Genomic DNA, 17,310 nt, shown 5'->3' on the forward strand with positions numbered 1-17,310 from the left:
TGATCTAGTTCTGGGCCTTGCTTTTCTTGTCTTCCCCCTCGGTGGTACAAGTTCTTTCTTTCCTTGTAGCTAAAACCCAGGAGCTATCTCTTTAAGAAGAGGGTGACTTTTCTGATTAGAATCCAAAGAATAAATAGTTTAAAAGTGCACATGGAAAAGGGTCCTTCAGGCTGAGGCTGATGAGTAAAAGATGTCCTCAAATTGATAGGTGAATTTGTTGAAAAGTCCTGGAAGATGTGAAACAAGATTTCTAAATCCTGAACTTTGACTTCAATTCTTCACAGACACATTTACAGTGAAATCTACAACTTCCTCTTTGCATGGGGTCTGACGAATACTGTCTGAAGACAGGAAGAAAGCCACATAAATGGTGTTCTAAACATTCTAAAGCATTGTAACTCCATGAGGTCTAGGCCTTATGTAGACACTGTTGTAGATCCACTCTGTGGGCAGGCTAAAACTCCCCCTACATAACATCTTTGAACCACTTTTCCCAGAATGCTGTTTTTTTCTTTCTCTAAATACTCAAGTCTCTCTTCTACTTCTATCATTAATTTCAAGAAGCAGACAGAATATTTCTTGGTTCTGAAACATAATACCCACTCTTGTAAAATTATCACATTTCCTTATCCTTATCTCCATTATACAGAATTCTAAAAGGTAGTCCCTCTTCTGTTACTTCAACTTCTAAGTTAATCAAAACAAAATATTTCATTAGACCAATGACACATCACATGGAAAGGGATTTGTTGCATATACCAATACTTCTTTATACAAGGTTCATGATCCATGAGTATTTATTAAATGTCAAAATGCTATCTTTAATTTTCATATCCCCCTTTATATGACATGTATTATATTTCACTTAGTTCTTTGCTAACCTTAGTTACTACGAAGTTATTCCGTTTATTACATAGCCTTATGATTAATTTGAAAAGTAAAATTTAGATTCCCTATACCGTCATTGTTTCTTAATACTAAGAGAAGCTTTCATTAGTTTTTTTTTTTTCAAGTTTCTAATTTTAAAGCCCTTGTAGTTAAATCTTCTCTATACAATTCTACTGACACCTGTTCTCCTTAACAGTGTTCTGTAAGGGACAGATATTAACATTCTGTTTGCAAACACATAAATGTCACCCCAGGGAGGAAAGAGCTTTGAGTTTCTATTATAAAGGGACACATTTTCTAACAGTGCAACCCTGGAAACTGAGGAGTGAGAATTACTGAGTCCAGTACAAGTTCCCCCCAAAGCAGAGATATTTGGACTCTACGGAAGGTCCGTCCCCCTTCCCGCCGGGCCCCTCCCTCCTCCCTCCTCCCTCCCTCTTTCTAGCCGCCGCCCAGGCGCGGACGGGAAGGGTTGGGGAAGGGCTGGGCGACCGCCGACACGCCCGGGTAGGGCGCTCGCGTCCTCCCACCTTACAGACGCCGGATTGACAGTGCCCCGAGAAAGAGAGCTGACAGCCCGGACCTCTCTCCGCTTCCCGTCGCCGGGAGTCCGCGTGGACCATGTTTTCCATCCTGGGGAGATGGGGCGCGAGCGGCTTCTACCAGCGGGTCACTGAGGCGCAGGTAAAGCTCTTTGGTGGTGGTGGGAGAGGCGGGGCGATTTTCCGGCCGATCTAGGGACGAAGGGAAGCGGGGAGAGTTGACTGTGCAGACCCTGAAACGTGAACTGATGTCTTAGATCCCTGTATGCGTAGTACTTACACACACACACACACACACACACACACACACGGTCTGAAGAGCTGAGATCTGTCCACGTGAACTGATGTCTTAGATCCCTGTATGCATAGTACTTACACACACACACACACACACACACACGGTCTGAAGAGCTGAGATCTGTCCACGTGAACTGATGTCTTAGATCCCTGTATGCGTAGTACTTACACACACACACACACACACACACACGGTCTGAAGAGCTGAGATCTGTCCACGTGAACTGATGTCTTAGATCCCTGTATGCGTAGTACTTACACACACACACACACACACACACACACACGGTCTGAAGAGCTGAGATCTGTCCACGTGAACTGATGTCTTAGATCCCTGTATGCGTAGTACTTACACACACACACACACACACACACACACACGGTCGGAAGAGCTGAGATCTGTCCACGGGATGGTGTGAAACTTCACTGGGCAAGATCTCGGTTAAGGTGGCTGTTGAAGGAGAGAAAGAGGCATCTTTGATGGGTAAGTGCCCCCCCCCCCCCCCCCCCGTAAACAGAAACGAGCATTTGAGAAAAGAATGAATGGACCTGACTTCCGCTGCAGAAGGAGAGGGTGGGGTGGAATTCTACAACCAGTGGTAGAGCCAAAAAAAACCACAGGAAGACACCTGGGATAAATCAGCTCTGTCAACTGACATGATACTGAGAACCCGAGGCCTGGGGCAAATCCAGAAACTGCGGACATTTGACTGCGCCTTGCTCCCCCGGCACTCTATCCCTACCCCCACGCTGTGATAACACGTGCTTCTTCTACAATGGAAGTCATGTGCCATGAACTCTGCTGTTGTATGCCGGCATGTGTATTAAGCCGCTTCACTCGTGTCCTCTGACTCTTTGCGACCCCATAGACTGTAGCCTGCCAGGCTCCTCTGTCCATGGAATTTTCCAGGCGAGAATACTGGAATGGGTGGCCATTTCCTTCTCCAAGGGAGCTTCCTGACCCAGGGATGGAACCCACCTCTCTTGCATCTCCTACATTGGCAGGCTGGTTCTTTACCACTAGCTCCACCTGGGAAGTCCAATTCCCTAAAATAGCTTACTTGTTTTACTTCTCATCACTACACAAGACAGGTGTTAGAAATAGGCCTAACACACTTAGATCTGTAGTACTTAAAAAGGAAGAAAAAAAAATTCAAATCCAGAAGATCTTGTTCTCATCCTGGCTTTTGTTAGTAACTCCAAGTGTCAAATAAATAATCCAGTCTATTAATTATATATGAAACTATAAATTTCTTTAAAAGTAGGACAAATTATATGTACTCTTTTAAATCTATAAAATATAGATATTGAATAAGTCCCTTAAAATGTGCCAGAGCTCCACTAGGACAATATACCTTTTGGGTTTTTTTGTTTGTTTTTTTAACTTTAGACATGTCAGGCTTAATCAGGCAAAATGGTTTAACATCATCAGTCTAACCTCAGAGGTGGCCAAAGGCAGTGAATTACAAACAGGTGTGGTAGGAAATTATAAACTCAAACAATTTCTTCACCCCAAATTCGAGTGGACTCTTCCTTTAAGATTCCAACCATGTTTATTTCCTTGACTATTACTCAATGTCAATAGCTTTTTGCACCAAGAATCCATTTAGAAAAGATTGAAAATACTCATTTAAATAGCATTTTCTGTTTGTTACTTCTATGACACCAAGTTTTTTGTTTTTTGTTTTTTAAGTTGATGGCTTTCAGGCATGTTGAAAACCTTGTATGATTACATTTCATTGCTTAGACTATATTTTTGGCATAGTAGATCTCAGATGAAAATCCCAGCCTAACCTATAAGCCAAAAACATGACTTTCTGATTGAGTTTCTAGGGCTGGCGTAGTGACATATAAATAGAAAACCTCTTAAAAATTTTATTGGTGGTTATTAGCATTAATTCATGTATATATTCATGTAAAACATTTTATGAGCTGGACCCTGGAAATATTAAATATTCAAGAGCAGAGACGTTACTTTGCTAACAAAGGTCTATCTAGTCAAACCTATGGTTTTTCCAGTAGTCATGTATGGATGTGAGAGTTGGACTATAAAGAAAGCTGATCACCGAAGAATTGATGCTTTTGAACTGTGGTGTTGGAGAAGACTCTTGAGAGTCCCTTGGACTGCAAAGAGATCCAACCAGTCCCTCCTAAAGGAAATCAATTCTGAATATTCATTGGAAGGACTGATGCTGAAGCTGAAACTCCAATACTTTGGCCACCTGATGAGAAGATTTGAAAAGACCCTGATGCTGGGAAAGATTGAAGGCAGGAAGAGAAGGGGACGACAGAGGATGAGATGGTTGGATGGCATCACCGACTCAATGGACATGAGTCTGAGTGACCTCCAGGAGTTGATGATGATCAGGGAGGCCTGGCGTGCTGCAGTCCATGGGGTCGAAAAGAGTTGGACACGACTGAGCGACTGAACTGAAATGAAACATAGTAGACCCTCCAGAGAAGCTAAGTTTGGAAGGAAAAAGTACCTGTAGGCAAATTATTGGATAGTCAGGTAAGAGTGAGGGTAAATTCAGGGAGGACAGGTCTGAAGAGCCTTTACATCTAATGTAAGGAATTTGTTGAGTTTACTCTGATAACACAGAACAAGAAATTGATACTTGGAGGTAGGGATGGGAGGAGAGGAATCACTAATGGCAATACATCCTCCAGACAATTCAAGCACAAGTAGGATTTAGCCAGCAGAAGTGAAGTACAAGGAAGTGGACAAGAAGAAAGGGGTTTCTAAGTAGCCGCAGACAGTTACAGCACGTAACAGGTAGAGCTGAGGGTGTAGAATTATAACCTGAAAATAGAATGAACTTACTGGGTTCAATTCAATGTCTTATGCTTCTCAGTTGGAGGACCTTGGGCAAGTTTATTTTTAAACTCTGTGCCTTTGTTTCCTCTTCTGTAAAATGGGGTTGACAAAAATATTCCCACCACTGACACATTATATTTAATAATACATATATTTACAACAGAATCTGGTACATAATAAGTGATTGAAAAGCCTAAGTTCTAAAAAACATAAGTCCCTTTCACTTTCTAAATGATTTTCCTTCTCTGTAAGATTTCCTGTATAGGCGTTTTTCCATGTCTTCCTTCACTCTTCCCAGGATCATTCTCTAATACCCACAAAGGAAGTTCCTGAAGTTAGGGGTTATTAGATATTGTTAACTGTAGCAGTCACACAAACGACATCCTCAGGAGGCCATATCTCAAGGAGGATTGCCAGCAACATATTTCAGTAAATCCTGGACCCAGGTTATGCTGTGGGCTAAATTTCCTGCTCCTCTATCATGATACAGGATCACCATTCAAAAGAAAATTGCCCATAAGACCTCCTGGAGGAGGGAATGACAACCCACTCCAGTATTCTTGCCTGGAGAATCCCATGGACAGAGGAGCCTGGTGGGCTACAGTCCATAGGGTGGCACAGAGTCAGACATGACTTAAGTGACTTAGTACAGCCAGCAGCACTCATTAATATTAAGGTTTGTTTACAGGATGCCTAGTATATACCCAGTGCTAGATAAGAACATAGATAATAAAATAGCTTAGAAAACAAAAGCCTGTAATAGGCTTGGGGAGATGAAAGAAATGAGAAATCATTTGATATCAGGTCTGCAGAGGAAGTGGTATCAGTGAGAACAAGTGAGTTGAAAGGACTACAGAATGTCCAGTGGAGAGGATGAGAGTGAATTCAAACACTGAAGGAAACTCACAGAATTGTCATATCCTTGTTTTCAACATAGATGTTACTTTGCAGCAATATGTTGATTGATAATAAGCTCAGTGAGACCCATGCTATGAATTCAGTAATTATATACTGAGAAGCCATTTGTACATTCTTGGTACTTAGTAAGATTTAATTACCTCTACTAGATATTTTGCCTGTCTGATATTTCTTCTGGGAGGTAAATATGCTCGGAATTTACTGTAATAAATTCAGTATAAGATGCCTGGCCTTCATCTAATGAGGCTGTTTATTCACCAGAGTACTCAAAGAACCTTGTATAAGATGCATTCACATGAAAAGTGGACCTAGAGCTGATGTCAAATACCCAGTCCTTGGCCTGCTAAAGTAACCTTGTCTACTAGCTCTGCAAGACTTTGGCCCTGAAAAGAAAACTTTATTATTTAGCTGATGATTCCCTGGCCCAGCTGGATCATGGCCTCAATCGGGTTAGCTTGGCCAATCTCTGCTCTTTCAGACATGTACTGTCAGCTAGAGAGTTGGCTGGTGGCTGGATAATGTAGGACCAATGTCCTCGTATGTTGGGCAGTCTTCAAGCTGTTGGTCAGGATGATGGGCTGTCAGCTGAGAACCTCATTTCTACTCCATGTGGTCTGTCGCCTTCTAGGAGGCTAGCTTGGGCTCAGTCATATGGTGCACTCAGGGTTCCAAGCATAGCAAGCTTTTGAAGCTTAGAGTTGGAGTTCTCTTAACATCACTCCTGTTGCATTCTCATAATCGAAACAAGAAACAATACTAACCCAGATTCAAGGCGTGGGAAATAGAATCAATCTCTTGATGGGAAAAGCTGCAAAGTATTTGCAGCCATTTGCAGTTGGGCACAGAAATATATGTATTTTTGATGTGAATATGATCTTCACATTAGTGGCCAATTATCAAATTGGCAACTCCCTATAAAGTAAAATGTGACCACTGAGTTAATCAGAGGGTTTTCACACATTTTCCTCACTGATATATGTACTAATGTGTTTGATAGCAAGATTTATGAAAATATTATAGTTCACGCGTTGGCGTGGTTGTTTTGGGCCACTGTGTGATAAATGTTTTACGTTTGTCACAGCATTTATTTCTTGAAACAACAGTGTAAGGATATATAGCAATTTGTTAAAATACAGTTGACCCTTGAATAACACAGAGGTTAAAGGTGCCAAATCTCCTCAAAATAAAAAATCTGCATGTAATTTATAGTCAGCCTTTCATGTCTGTGGGATTCCCAGGTGTCTAAGTGGTAAAGAATTTGTCTGCCAATGCAAGGGACATAGGAGATACAGGTTTGGTCCCTGGGTCAGGAAGTTCCCCTAGATAAAGAAATGTCAACCCACTTCAGTATTCTTGCCAGGGAAGTCCCATGGACAGAGGAGCCTAGAGGGCTACAGTCCATAGGGTTGCAAAGAACTGGACAGACAGAGCACACACACATGCTCATTCCATATATGTGGTTCCTCCATATCTAAAGTTCCTCATCCATGGGTTCAACCAGTCCATGATTGTGTGGTACTAAAAAAAAATCCAACTATAAGTGGACCCATGCAGTTCAAACTCATGTTCTTCAAGGGTCAACTATATATACACATATATATGGTTGTTGTTTAGTTGATAAGTTGTATCTGAGTCTTTACGATTCCATGGACTATAGCCTGCCAGGCTCCTCTGTCCATGGGATTTTCCAAGCAAGAATGCTGGAGTGGGTTGCCATTTCCTTCTTCATATATATATATATATATATATATATACACACACACACACACACACACACACACACACATCATTAGACCATTCAGATATGACTTAAATCAAATCCCTTATGATTATACAGTGGAAGTGAGAAATAGATTTGAGGGACTAGATCTGATAGACAGAGTGCCTGATGAACTATGGACAGAGGTTCGGGACATTGTACAGGACACAGGGATCAAGACCATCCCCATGGAAAAGAAATGCAAAAAGGCAAAATGGCTGTGTGAGGAGGCCTTACAAATAGCTGTGAAAAGAAGAGAAGCAAATAGCAAAGGAGAAAAGGAAAGATATTCCCATTTCAATGCAGAGTTCCAAAGAATAGCAAGGAGAGATAAGAAAGGCTTCCTCAGATATCAATGCAAAGGAAAACAAATATCAATGGAGGAAAACAACAGAATGGGAAAGACTAGATATCTTCAAAAAAATTAGAGATACCAAGGGAACATTTCATGCAAAGATGGGCTCGATAAAGGACAGAAATGGTATGGACCTAACAGAACCAGAAGATATTAAGATGAGGTGGCAAGAATACACAGAAGAATTGTACAAAAAAGATCTTCAGGACCCAGACAATCATGATGGTGTGATCACTCACCTAGAGCCAGACATCCTGGAATGTGAAGTCAAGTGGTCCTTAGGAAGCATCACTACGAACAAAGCTAGTGGAGGTGATGGAATTCCAGTTAAACTATTTAAATTCTGAAAGATGATGCTGTGAAACTGCTGTACTCAGTATGCCAGCAAATTTGGAAAACTCAGCAGTGGCCACAGGACTGGAAAAAGTCAGTTTTCATTCCAATCCCAAAGAATGCTCAAACTACTGCATAATTGCACTCATCTCACACACTAGTAGAGTAATACTCAAAATTCTCCAAGCCAGGCTTCAGCAATACGTGAACCGTGAACTTCCAGATGTTCAAGCTGGTTTTAGAAAAGGCAGAGGAACCAGAGATCAAAATGCCAACATCCAATGGATCATTGGAAAAAGCAAGAGAGTTCCAGAAAAACATCTATTTCTGCTTTATTGACTATGCCAAAGCCTTTGACTGTGTGGATCACAATAAACTGTGGAAAATTCTGAAAGAGATGGGAATACCAGACCACCTGACCTGCCTCTTCAGAAACCTGTACGCAGGTCAGGTAGCAACAGTTAGAACTGGACATGGAACAACAGACTGGTTCCAAATAGAAAAAGGAGTACGTCAAGGCTGTATATTGTCCCCCTGCTTATTTAACTTATATGCAGAGCACATCATGAGAAATGCTGGGCTGAATGAAGGACAAGCTGGAATCAAGATTGCCAGGAGAAATATCAATAACCTCAGATATGCAGATGATACCACCCTTATGGCAGAAAGTGAAGAAGAACTAAAGAGCCTCTTGATGAAAGTGAAAGGGGAGAGTGAAACAGTTGGCTTAAAGCTCAACATTCAGACAACTAAGATCATGACATCTGGTCCCATCACTTCATGGGAAATAGATGGGGAAACAGTGTCAGACTTTATTTTTCTGGGCTCAAAAATCACTGCAGATGGTGATTGCAGCCATAAAATTAAAAGACACTTACCTCTTGGAAGGAAAGTTATGACCAACCTAGATAGCATATTAAAAAGCAGAGACATTACTTTGCCAACAAAGGTCCGTCTAGTCAAGGCTATGGTTTTTCCAGTAGTCATGTATGGATGTGAGAGTTGGACTATAAAGAAAGCTGAGCACCGAAGAATTGATGCTTTTGAACTGTGGTGTTGGAGAAGACTCTTGAGGGTCCCTTGGACTGCAAGGAGATCCAACCAGTCCATCATAAAGGAGATCAGTCCTGGGTGTTCATTGGAAGGACTGATGTTGAAGCTGAAACTCCAATACTTTGGCCACCTCATGTGAAGAGTTGACTCATTGGAAAAGATCCTGATACTAGGAAGGATTGGGGGCAGGAGGAGAAGGGGACGACAGAAGATGGCATCACTGACTCGATGGACATGAGTTTGGGTAGACTCCGGGAGTTGGTGATGGACAGGGAGGCCTGGCGTGCTGCGATTCATGGGGTCTCAAAGAGTCTGACACGACTGAGCGACTGAACTGAACTGAACTGAACGGACACACACACACACACACACACACACTCACACAAATGCATTGATTTATAGTGTATCATTTGCTATAACTCAGATAGCAGATTTGGAGTGAGTATTATGCTTTCTCATCTTTAATCAGAATATTTTGCTGTGAAAAATTAAAATCTCTCAGTCGTCTCCCACTCTTTACAACCCCATGGACTGTAGCCTGCCAGGTTCCTCTGCCCATGGAATTCTGGCAAGAATACTGAAGTGGGTAGCTGTTCCCTTCTCCAGGGGATCTTTCCAACTCAGGGATTGGATCCAGGTCTCCAACACTGCAGATGGATTCTTTACTGTCTGAGCCAACACGAAAGCCCAAGAATACTGAAGTGAGTAGCCTATCTCTACTCCAGCGGATCTTCCCAACCCAGGAATCAAACTGGAGTCTCCTGCATTGCAGGCGGATTCTTTAGTTGCTAAGTCTTCTCTGACTTTTTCTGACCCCGTGGACTGTAGCCCACCAGGCTCCTCTGTCTATGGGATTTCCCAGACAAGGATCTGGGGTAGGTTGCCATTTCCTACTCCAAGAATATTTTGCTGTTCAGGATGAAATATTGTTTCATTCTTCTGGAATAAGAATTTTTTAAAAAATGTGGTAAACAGTTTGTTAATATGAAATCAGAACTGGATTAGAGAGAATTAATGCAAAATTGTTAAATATGGGACAATTTCTAATAGTGAAATTTAATTTTGTGATTAGTTTAACTTTGTAAAAATAGAGATTGATGCTGACCTTTAAAAAATGTAAGATTATTGCCTTTGAGACCTTCTCTTTTAAACCCCTCTTATTTTGGTCAAACTTATCAGGTCAATGGAAAGAGTATTATAGAAATACTATAACCTTCTCAAATAAAATATAATTGTGACAAAATATAATTATGTATGTATGTATGCATTTATATAAATTATGTAATTAAGCATTTACACAGAAGTGAGTAAACCAAATGCCTATTATAGTCTATTATTTTCCTATTTAGCAGAAGAAAGATAAAACTTTCTTTCACTTAGCAATTAAATATTTTAAATTTAGCTTATATTGTGCATATATGCAAGCTAAATTATGTATTTATATATATGTATGTATATACCTACCTATATACAGTCATTTTAGTTTGAGAAGCTATATACATACATATATATATATATATATAGACACACATATATATATACATGTGTGGTGATTCATATGTAGAGAGAGACAGAAAGAAAAAGAAGAAATATGAAATTTAGGAATAGTTTTCCTTTTCTACATGGTTTCTTGCTATGTAAAGGCCATAATATTAGAAGAAATCTTAATTTTCCTCTAATGCATTGTCCAAGGATATCTTAATTGTATTACTTAAAGATTGTGTTGTCAACATAGCTGAAATATAAATGACTTCATGTTTACTTTCCACTTACTGACAAAGATATTTCAAAGGTAAAATAAAGGCATTTTCTTCATACACTAGCTGTTATTTATTTATTTTAGAGATGCAGTCCAGAGAAGAGTGCTTCATTCTTCAGTAAGATGACCTATTCCTGGTTTAGCAGGTAAGAATTTTACTAATTTATCTGTAGTGTAACACATTGAAGAAAATTCTGAGTGAAACAACACTTGCATGTTATTCCTTTAATCTAAGCATGTATACTTTTACAAAATAACTTTTCAAAGGTTTTCTTCTCATATGATTTATTCCAAAAACATCACAAATAGTAACATACAAAATAGGTCCACAGATAAGACTGTTAATACTCCTGCAATATGGCTGTCCATTTATAGTATTTCTATCCCTGTTAGCACTAGGAAGGGAAAATGAACATATACATATACATATACATATACATATACATATACATATACATATACATATACATGGGGCTTCCCTGGTGGCTCAGTGGTAAAGAATCTGCCTGCAGTGCAAGAGACCTGGGTTCAATCCCTGGGTTGGGAAGATCTCCTGGAGGAGGGCATGGCAACCCACTCTAGTACTCTTGCTTGGAGAATTCCATGGACAGAGGAGCCTGGTGGGCTACAGTCCATAGGGTCACACACAGTTGGACACATCTGAAGTGACTAAGCAGCAGCAGCAGACGTATATATACACATATATGTTTAATCATCATGTGTCTGCTATTTACTTTTACCCATTTTATATATTTTATTTCATGTAATTTTCCCCTAAGTCCTATGAGACAGGCATTTACAGATGAGGACATTTGAGGCTCAAGGAGAGGGAAGCCAGGTAGGAGGTACCTAGATAAGAGGAGCAGACTGACTTGATACCTGGGTAGGAGGAGCAGACTGACCTAATGTTAGAAGTCAGTTTGAGTTCACATTTCATGTTTTTTGTTCTTTTATTCCACTTTTTACTGGAAATTCTCTCATTTGTACTTATCTATGTAGTGTAGTATTAGTCATTCAGTCATGTCTGACTCTTGTGACCCCATGGACTGTATCTCACCAGGCTCCTCTAACCATAGAATTCTCCAGGCAAGAATACTGGTGGTGGTGGTTTAGTCGCTAAGTCGTGTCCAACTCTTGCAACCCCATGGACTGGGAACCTACCAGGCTCCTCTGTCCATGGGATTTTCCAGGCAAGAATACTGGAGTGGGTTGCCATTTCCTTCTCCAGGGGATCTTCCCAACCCAGGACTCAAACCCAGGTCTCCTGCATTGCAGGCAGATTCTTTACTGACTGAGCTATAAGGGAAACTCAAGAATACTGGAGTGGGTTGCTCAGATAGTAAGGAATCAGCCTGCAACACAGGAGACCTGGATTTGATCCCTGAGTTGGGAAATCCTCTGGAGAAGGAAATGGCAAGAATATTGGAGTGGGTTGCCATTTCCTTTTCCAGAGGATTTCCTGACCCAGGAATCAAACCCAGGTCTCTGGCCTTGCAGGCAGATTCCTTACCATCTGAGCCACCCATTCTGCTTTTTGCCGAAAATTCTCTCACTTATACTTATTTATACTCCTATTAAAACACACACACAATCATTTTGTAAGGCATATAATGTGGTTTATCTTATAGAATAATTTATAATATGTGATGAGGGCTTTAACATGAGAATTAAATCATATTGAATGAGAAGAGTTCATTTTTTCTAATTTTATACATTCAACAACTTTCTTTATGTTTTCTTTTCTCCTATAACAGAAAGTTTATGATAATATGAAACTAAATTTATCATTCTAACTTAATGCCCCTTGCTCTATAGTTGGCAGAAACAAAATTGCCCAATTTGATCTAGAAATATTAGGTTAGGCAAAAAGTTCATTTGGATTTTTCTATAAGATAGTATGGAAAAAGTCTGAATGAACTTTTTGGCCAACCCAATGTGTTTTTAAGAGTAGATGAATGCTTTAAGAAAAAAAGTTTTTTGCGTGCTAAATGTCCTACATTATGCTAGCCTTTAAAAATGCAGAGATAAATGATCTAGATCTTGTCTTCCAGGAATTCATAATAGGATTAAAAAGTAAACTATCAATTACACAAAAAGGCAGTCTAAGCATGATGGAGAAACATAATTTTCAGAAATATCATTTAGCCAAGTTTGCACAATTGGGAATGTTTCACAAGTGATTAATGCCTTAACCCAACATTTAAAAAGTATAGGGGTGAGCCAGAGTGGCATTCCCAGTTGAGCAAACACTGTATACAAATCATGGAGGCAGGGGAGCACAGACCCTTCCACATTGGTATGTCAAGAGATCAAGTTGAAAGGACAGATCAGTAAGAGGTCTCTAGGATATCCTGAAGATAGTGAGAAGCCACTGAAGGATTTTAAATAGAGAGTGACCTACAATTTGCACTTCAGAAAATCACCTGTGCAATTCTGTGGATATATGTAGGAGATGAGAATGGAGAGATACTGGTTAGGAGGCTCTTTGGATATCCTGGTAGGTTTATGGTTACCACCTGAACCATAGTAATGATAAAGATGATGAACAGGAAGGAATACATTCAAGAGCTATTTAAGAGAAAGTGTTGATTGGAAGAGGAGATTGAAGAACTGGGGAAAGTGTTGAATAACGTTGGGCTTCTAGATGAGATAACTGAGAGTTTCAGATATTGTGAAAATTTTTGAATTCAGTTTAGCAAAGTTTCAATTTCTGGTGCCTGACTCACCCCCATTAAAAAAACCTTACATGTGTTGGAGATGTAGATCTCAGGCTTACAGATGTGGATTTGAGACTCATTGACTGTAGATCTGTAGTCATGAATGTCATTGAGATCAAGCAGAAGAGTCTATTTAACAAATAGTGTATTGGGAATCCTCAGCATTTAAACAGTAAGAGGAGGGAGAGTCTACAAAAGAAGCTAAGTATTCAGAATGTAAGAGACAAACCAAAGAAAGACTGTGAGTGGAAGCTAGGAAAACTGTCAAAAAAGGAAAAAAAGTTAAGTGACCAATAGGACCAAATACTGAAAATTAAAATAAGAAATGAACATTCTCCACTGAATTTGGCAATGTAAAAATTATTGGTGATCTTTATGAAAGTTGTTGAAGTAGAAAACATATACTTGATAAGCAAAAAATTGGGCAGAAGTTGAATTATGATAAAAATTCTAAGTTATAAAAATCTGTGAATCACTTAAAGAGGATTGTAGAAATTTTATGACAATATGCTATGTTAAATTATACATTATAAAAAATAAAGTTTAAATGGAAACTATGTAAATGTGGACTTTTTACAGTTAATGATTTTGGTTTTTCAAATTTGTGTATGTTTAGATATGTTTTTCCAACGTGAGTTCTGTCTCATCCATGAATTGAGAATAAGAGTGATGTCTACATTGGCTTTAAAATTTTCAGACTGTCATTTTTAAGTCACAAGCTAACAGAATTTAAATGATACAAATAATTTTAAGTAAATGTACATTAAAAACTTTTATTATCAAACTATATGCATTTTGGCAAATGAAAACAATATGCATTTATGTTAAATATTACAAACACAATTTTAGGAGGCATGAAGTACGAAGCTGAAATTAAATTTAATATCAAATAAAACAGCAGAATTTAAAATATAGCAACTCAATATCCTGAAGTCTATATTTTAGATCAAACAACCAATAAGCTATAATTTTTGAATATCACATTTATTTTCTGTTTAACTCTCACATGTCAGAACTAAATAGGAAATATTTTCATGGCATGCCATTATCTGAAACTATCATTGGCCTTAAACTAATGTGGTTGCTTATCTGGTGATGAAACAATTGCAGCTGAATCACAGCTATTGTTAAGAGAATGTCTCTTTCAAGACACTGGTTAATTGTGTTCTCAGATCTGTTCTTTGAGTCAGAATAAAGTCAGAAATTATTTCCTAGGCCAAATTCAAGCTCCTCTAATTATATGAATAATTTGATTAAAATGTGCTCAGATGATGCAAATGATTAGGAAATTATATGTTTATGAGCCTTAATTCCTAAGGCAGTAGCTGTCTAGATCATGTTGATGATTAATAATTATGAAGGCTTTATTAGCAAATATAATATGTCATCAGTGTATAATAATCATGGTCATAGAATGATCCCCTTGACATACATGGAAAAATCTAGTTAAAATTTTTATAGTTCACAATTGAATTATTATTTTAACTGGGGATACACTATTCAATCTGTCCTACCTTTTCCTCACATATTAGTAAAATTTGTACATTACCTGACTTTTGTCCCATCCTAAGATTTTTGTACCAACTGATACCTTGCCTTTTCCCATTGCACAATCACCCCTTTTCAGAAATGTTTAAGCAGATGATTAGCAATAATGAGGGCTTCCCTGGTGGCTCAGATGGTAAAGAATCTGCCTGCAATAAGGGAGACCCAGGTTCGATCCCTGGGTCAGAAAGTTATCCCCTGGAAGAGGGAATGGCTACCCACTCCAGTATTCTTGCCTGCAGACTCTCCTGGACAGAGGAGCCTGGTGAGCTGCAGTCCATAGGGTCACAAAAAAGTCAGACATGACTGAAGCAACTTAGCACACACAGCACAGCAATAATGAAGTTGACAATGCTGCTGTATATCTATACTTTCCAAGTATTTCTATTATTACTCATCTACAAAATGTATATTTCCTCTCACCCTGTTAGCCAACTGCCACTGGTTTACTACCATTAATATTGGTTGGATAAGATATTTATGCACACTTGTTAATGTTAAATACACTCAAGATTCTCTCTAATGTAACAAAAATGAATACACAGTGGAAATATTACATTTAATGACATTGTCTGCCTTTGGGTAAGTAAGTACTGGTGTATATCACATTTAAAAACCTGTGACCAGTCCCTAGAGTTCCTGCTGTTTAACAGCCGATAAAAATGATTGCTCTATATGCTTTACAGAGTTGTCCTTTGAAAAAAGTATATCAGTCTATAAAAAACCAAGATGCTTGTATGTACCTTTATTATTGCTTAAGGACTAAAGTCCACACGTTTGTGGGATCTGGTGCATTTCATTGTTGGGAGGGTCAACTATTGGTCCAAGAAGCTTCCCAAAAGCTGCTTCATCAATTGATTTAAAGAAGCACTACTTCCTCTTCTCCTGGATTCTTATGTGTAAAAGTTAGACCCAGAAGAAAGCAAAAGAGGTGGAAGAAGCACACACTTGGTAAAAGGGAAGTCACAGCCGAGCCCAAGACACCACAGTCAAGTCGGCTCAAGTGTCACTTTTAGATGCTTCTTTATTTGGAGACTCAGCATGAAAGCCAGGGGTCACTTATCCCCATGAACCAAAACTGCTGAGTTTTGCACAGTTCTACCTCAAAATGCTGAGGCAGTAAATGTTATTAAAAATGCTTTTGTGAAAATCAATGCGATCTTATTTTGAAAACGAATATTTATTTTTTGGAATGGGATAAAAGAGCTTAATATGGCATTAAAGTAGTTTATTGCTTAATATGTTTTTAAAAGTGCACTGCAGAAAAATTTCCAGCATATTGAGCCAAAATAAACATGATTACAGAAGGTCCTTTCCTAGTACATTTAAGCTTTTTTGTTAAATATGAATTGTAATATGATATTAGGTAGTGTGTAATAAAAGTGAAATTGAATCCAATGGAGACTGGTTACCACGGGATTTAAATCCATTCCGGGGTCAATCAATTCCGATTGTTCAGTAACAATGACGATGAAAGCAGTTCCAATTTGGGGCAGTGTAATACTTGGCTATGGTCTCTTGGACTAAAATACTTTATAATGAAAAGAACTGAAGCTATAGATTCAGAAGGCCTGGGTTTAAATGGAAGTTTAATTTCTCACTGAACAAGTCATGTCATCAGGCTCAAAACTGAGTGTATCTGAACTATATCACTTAGGAGTGCTATACACAACAGAATCCTCAAATAATAATAGCTTAAACAGATTTTTTGATTTTTTTTTTTTATGTTATTGGGTAGTATACCAGCCTATATCCTGCTTCTTCTATCCTGGCTTCTTCTATCTTTCCATTCCATCCTTAGTATTTGGATATTCACCCATGATGGCAAAGATGGCTTCTCTATTTCAGACCATCATGTCTTCAGAACAGGAAGGAGGAAAGCTCAGGAAAAGGAGACAAACATTTTTCTCATTTTGAAGTTTTGTGTCTTCTTTTCTTTTTACTTTTAAAATTCTTTGTGAGGCTGGAGGGATCTCAATTCCCCCATCAGGGGTTGAACCCGGGTCACAGTAGTGAAAGCCTGGAATCCTAACCACCAGGACACCAGGGAACTCCCTGATTTGTGTGGTCTTTTGAAATAGAGAGTTCTCTTCAGTAGATTTTTTTAATAGACTTTTGTTTGTTTGTTTGTTTCTCTCATTTAACAATAAATTTACCTTCTGATCCAGTTGCCTTTCAAGTTTTGTATCTTTTTTCCCCATCATACTTTATGTTTTCTGTTTACAATACTTCCTTGTTCTTTGTCTCCCTCCTCTATTCTGCTACATATTATTGCATTGATTGGGTTTCTTTGGTTCATTTTTTTTCCATATTGGGTTTTTAGAAG

The 17,310-nt window shown here is 38.9% G+C and overlaps 1 protein-coding gene across 3 annotated transcripts in view; it reads left to right on the forward strand.

The window, feature by feature from the left end:
• Positions 1-1,423: 1,423 nt before the first annotated feature.
• Positions 1,424-17,310, forward strand: part of LOC145531089 (multidrug resistance-associated protein 1-like) — a 100,449-nt gene continuing 84,562 nt past the window's right edge. For all 3 annotated transcript variants that reach the window (XM_081552590.1, XM_081552598.1, XM_081552605.1), the window contains exons 1-2: positions 1,424-1,572; positions 10,807-10,868. In XM_081552590.1, coding sequence (XP_081408716.1) covers positions 1,510-1,572; positions 10,807-10,868 — 125 coding nt within the window. In that variant the 5' untranslated portion in view covers positions 1,424-1,509. The remainder of the gene's footprint in view (positions 1,573-10,806; positions 10,869-17,310) is intronic.

The sequence above is a fragment of the Giraffa tippelskirchi genome, chromosome 2 (genome assembly GCF_054371585.1).
Source record: "Giraffa tippelskirchi isolate mGirTip1 chromosome 2, T2T-mGirTip1v1.2.pri, whole genome shotgun sequence".
Taxonomy (NCBI): domain Eukaryota; kingdom Metazoa; phylum Chordata; class Mammalia; order Artiodactyla; family Giraffidae; genus Giraffa; species Giraffa tippelskirchi.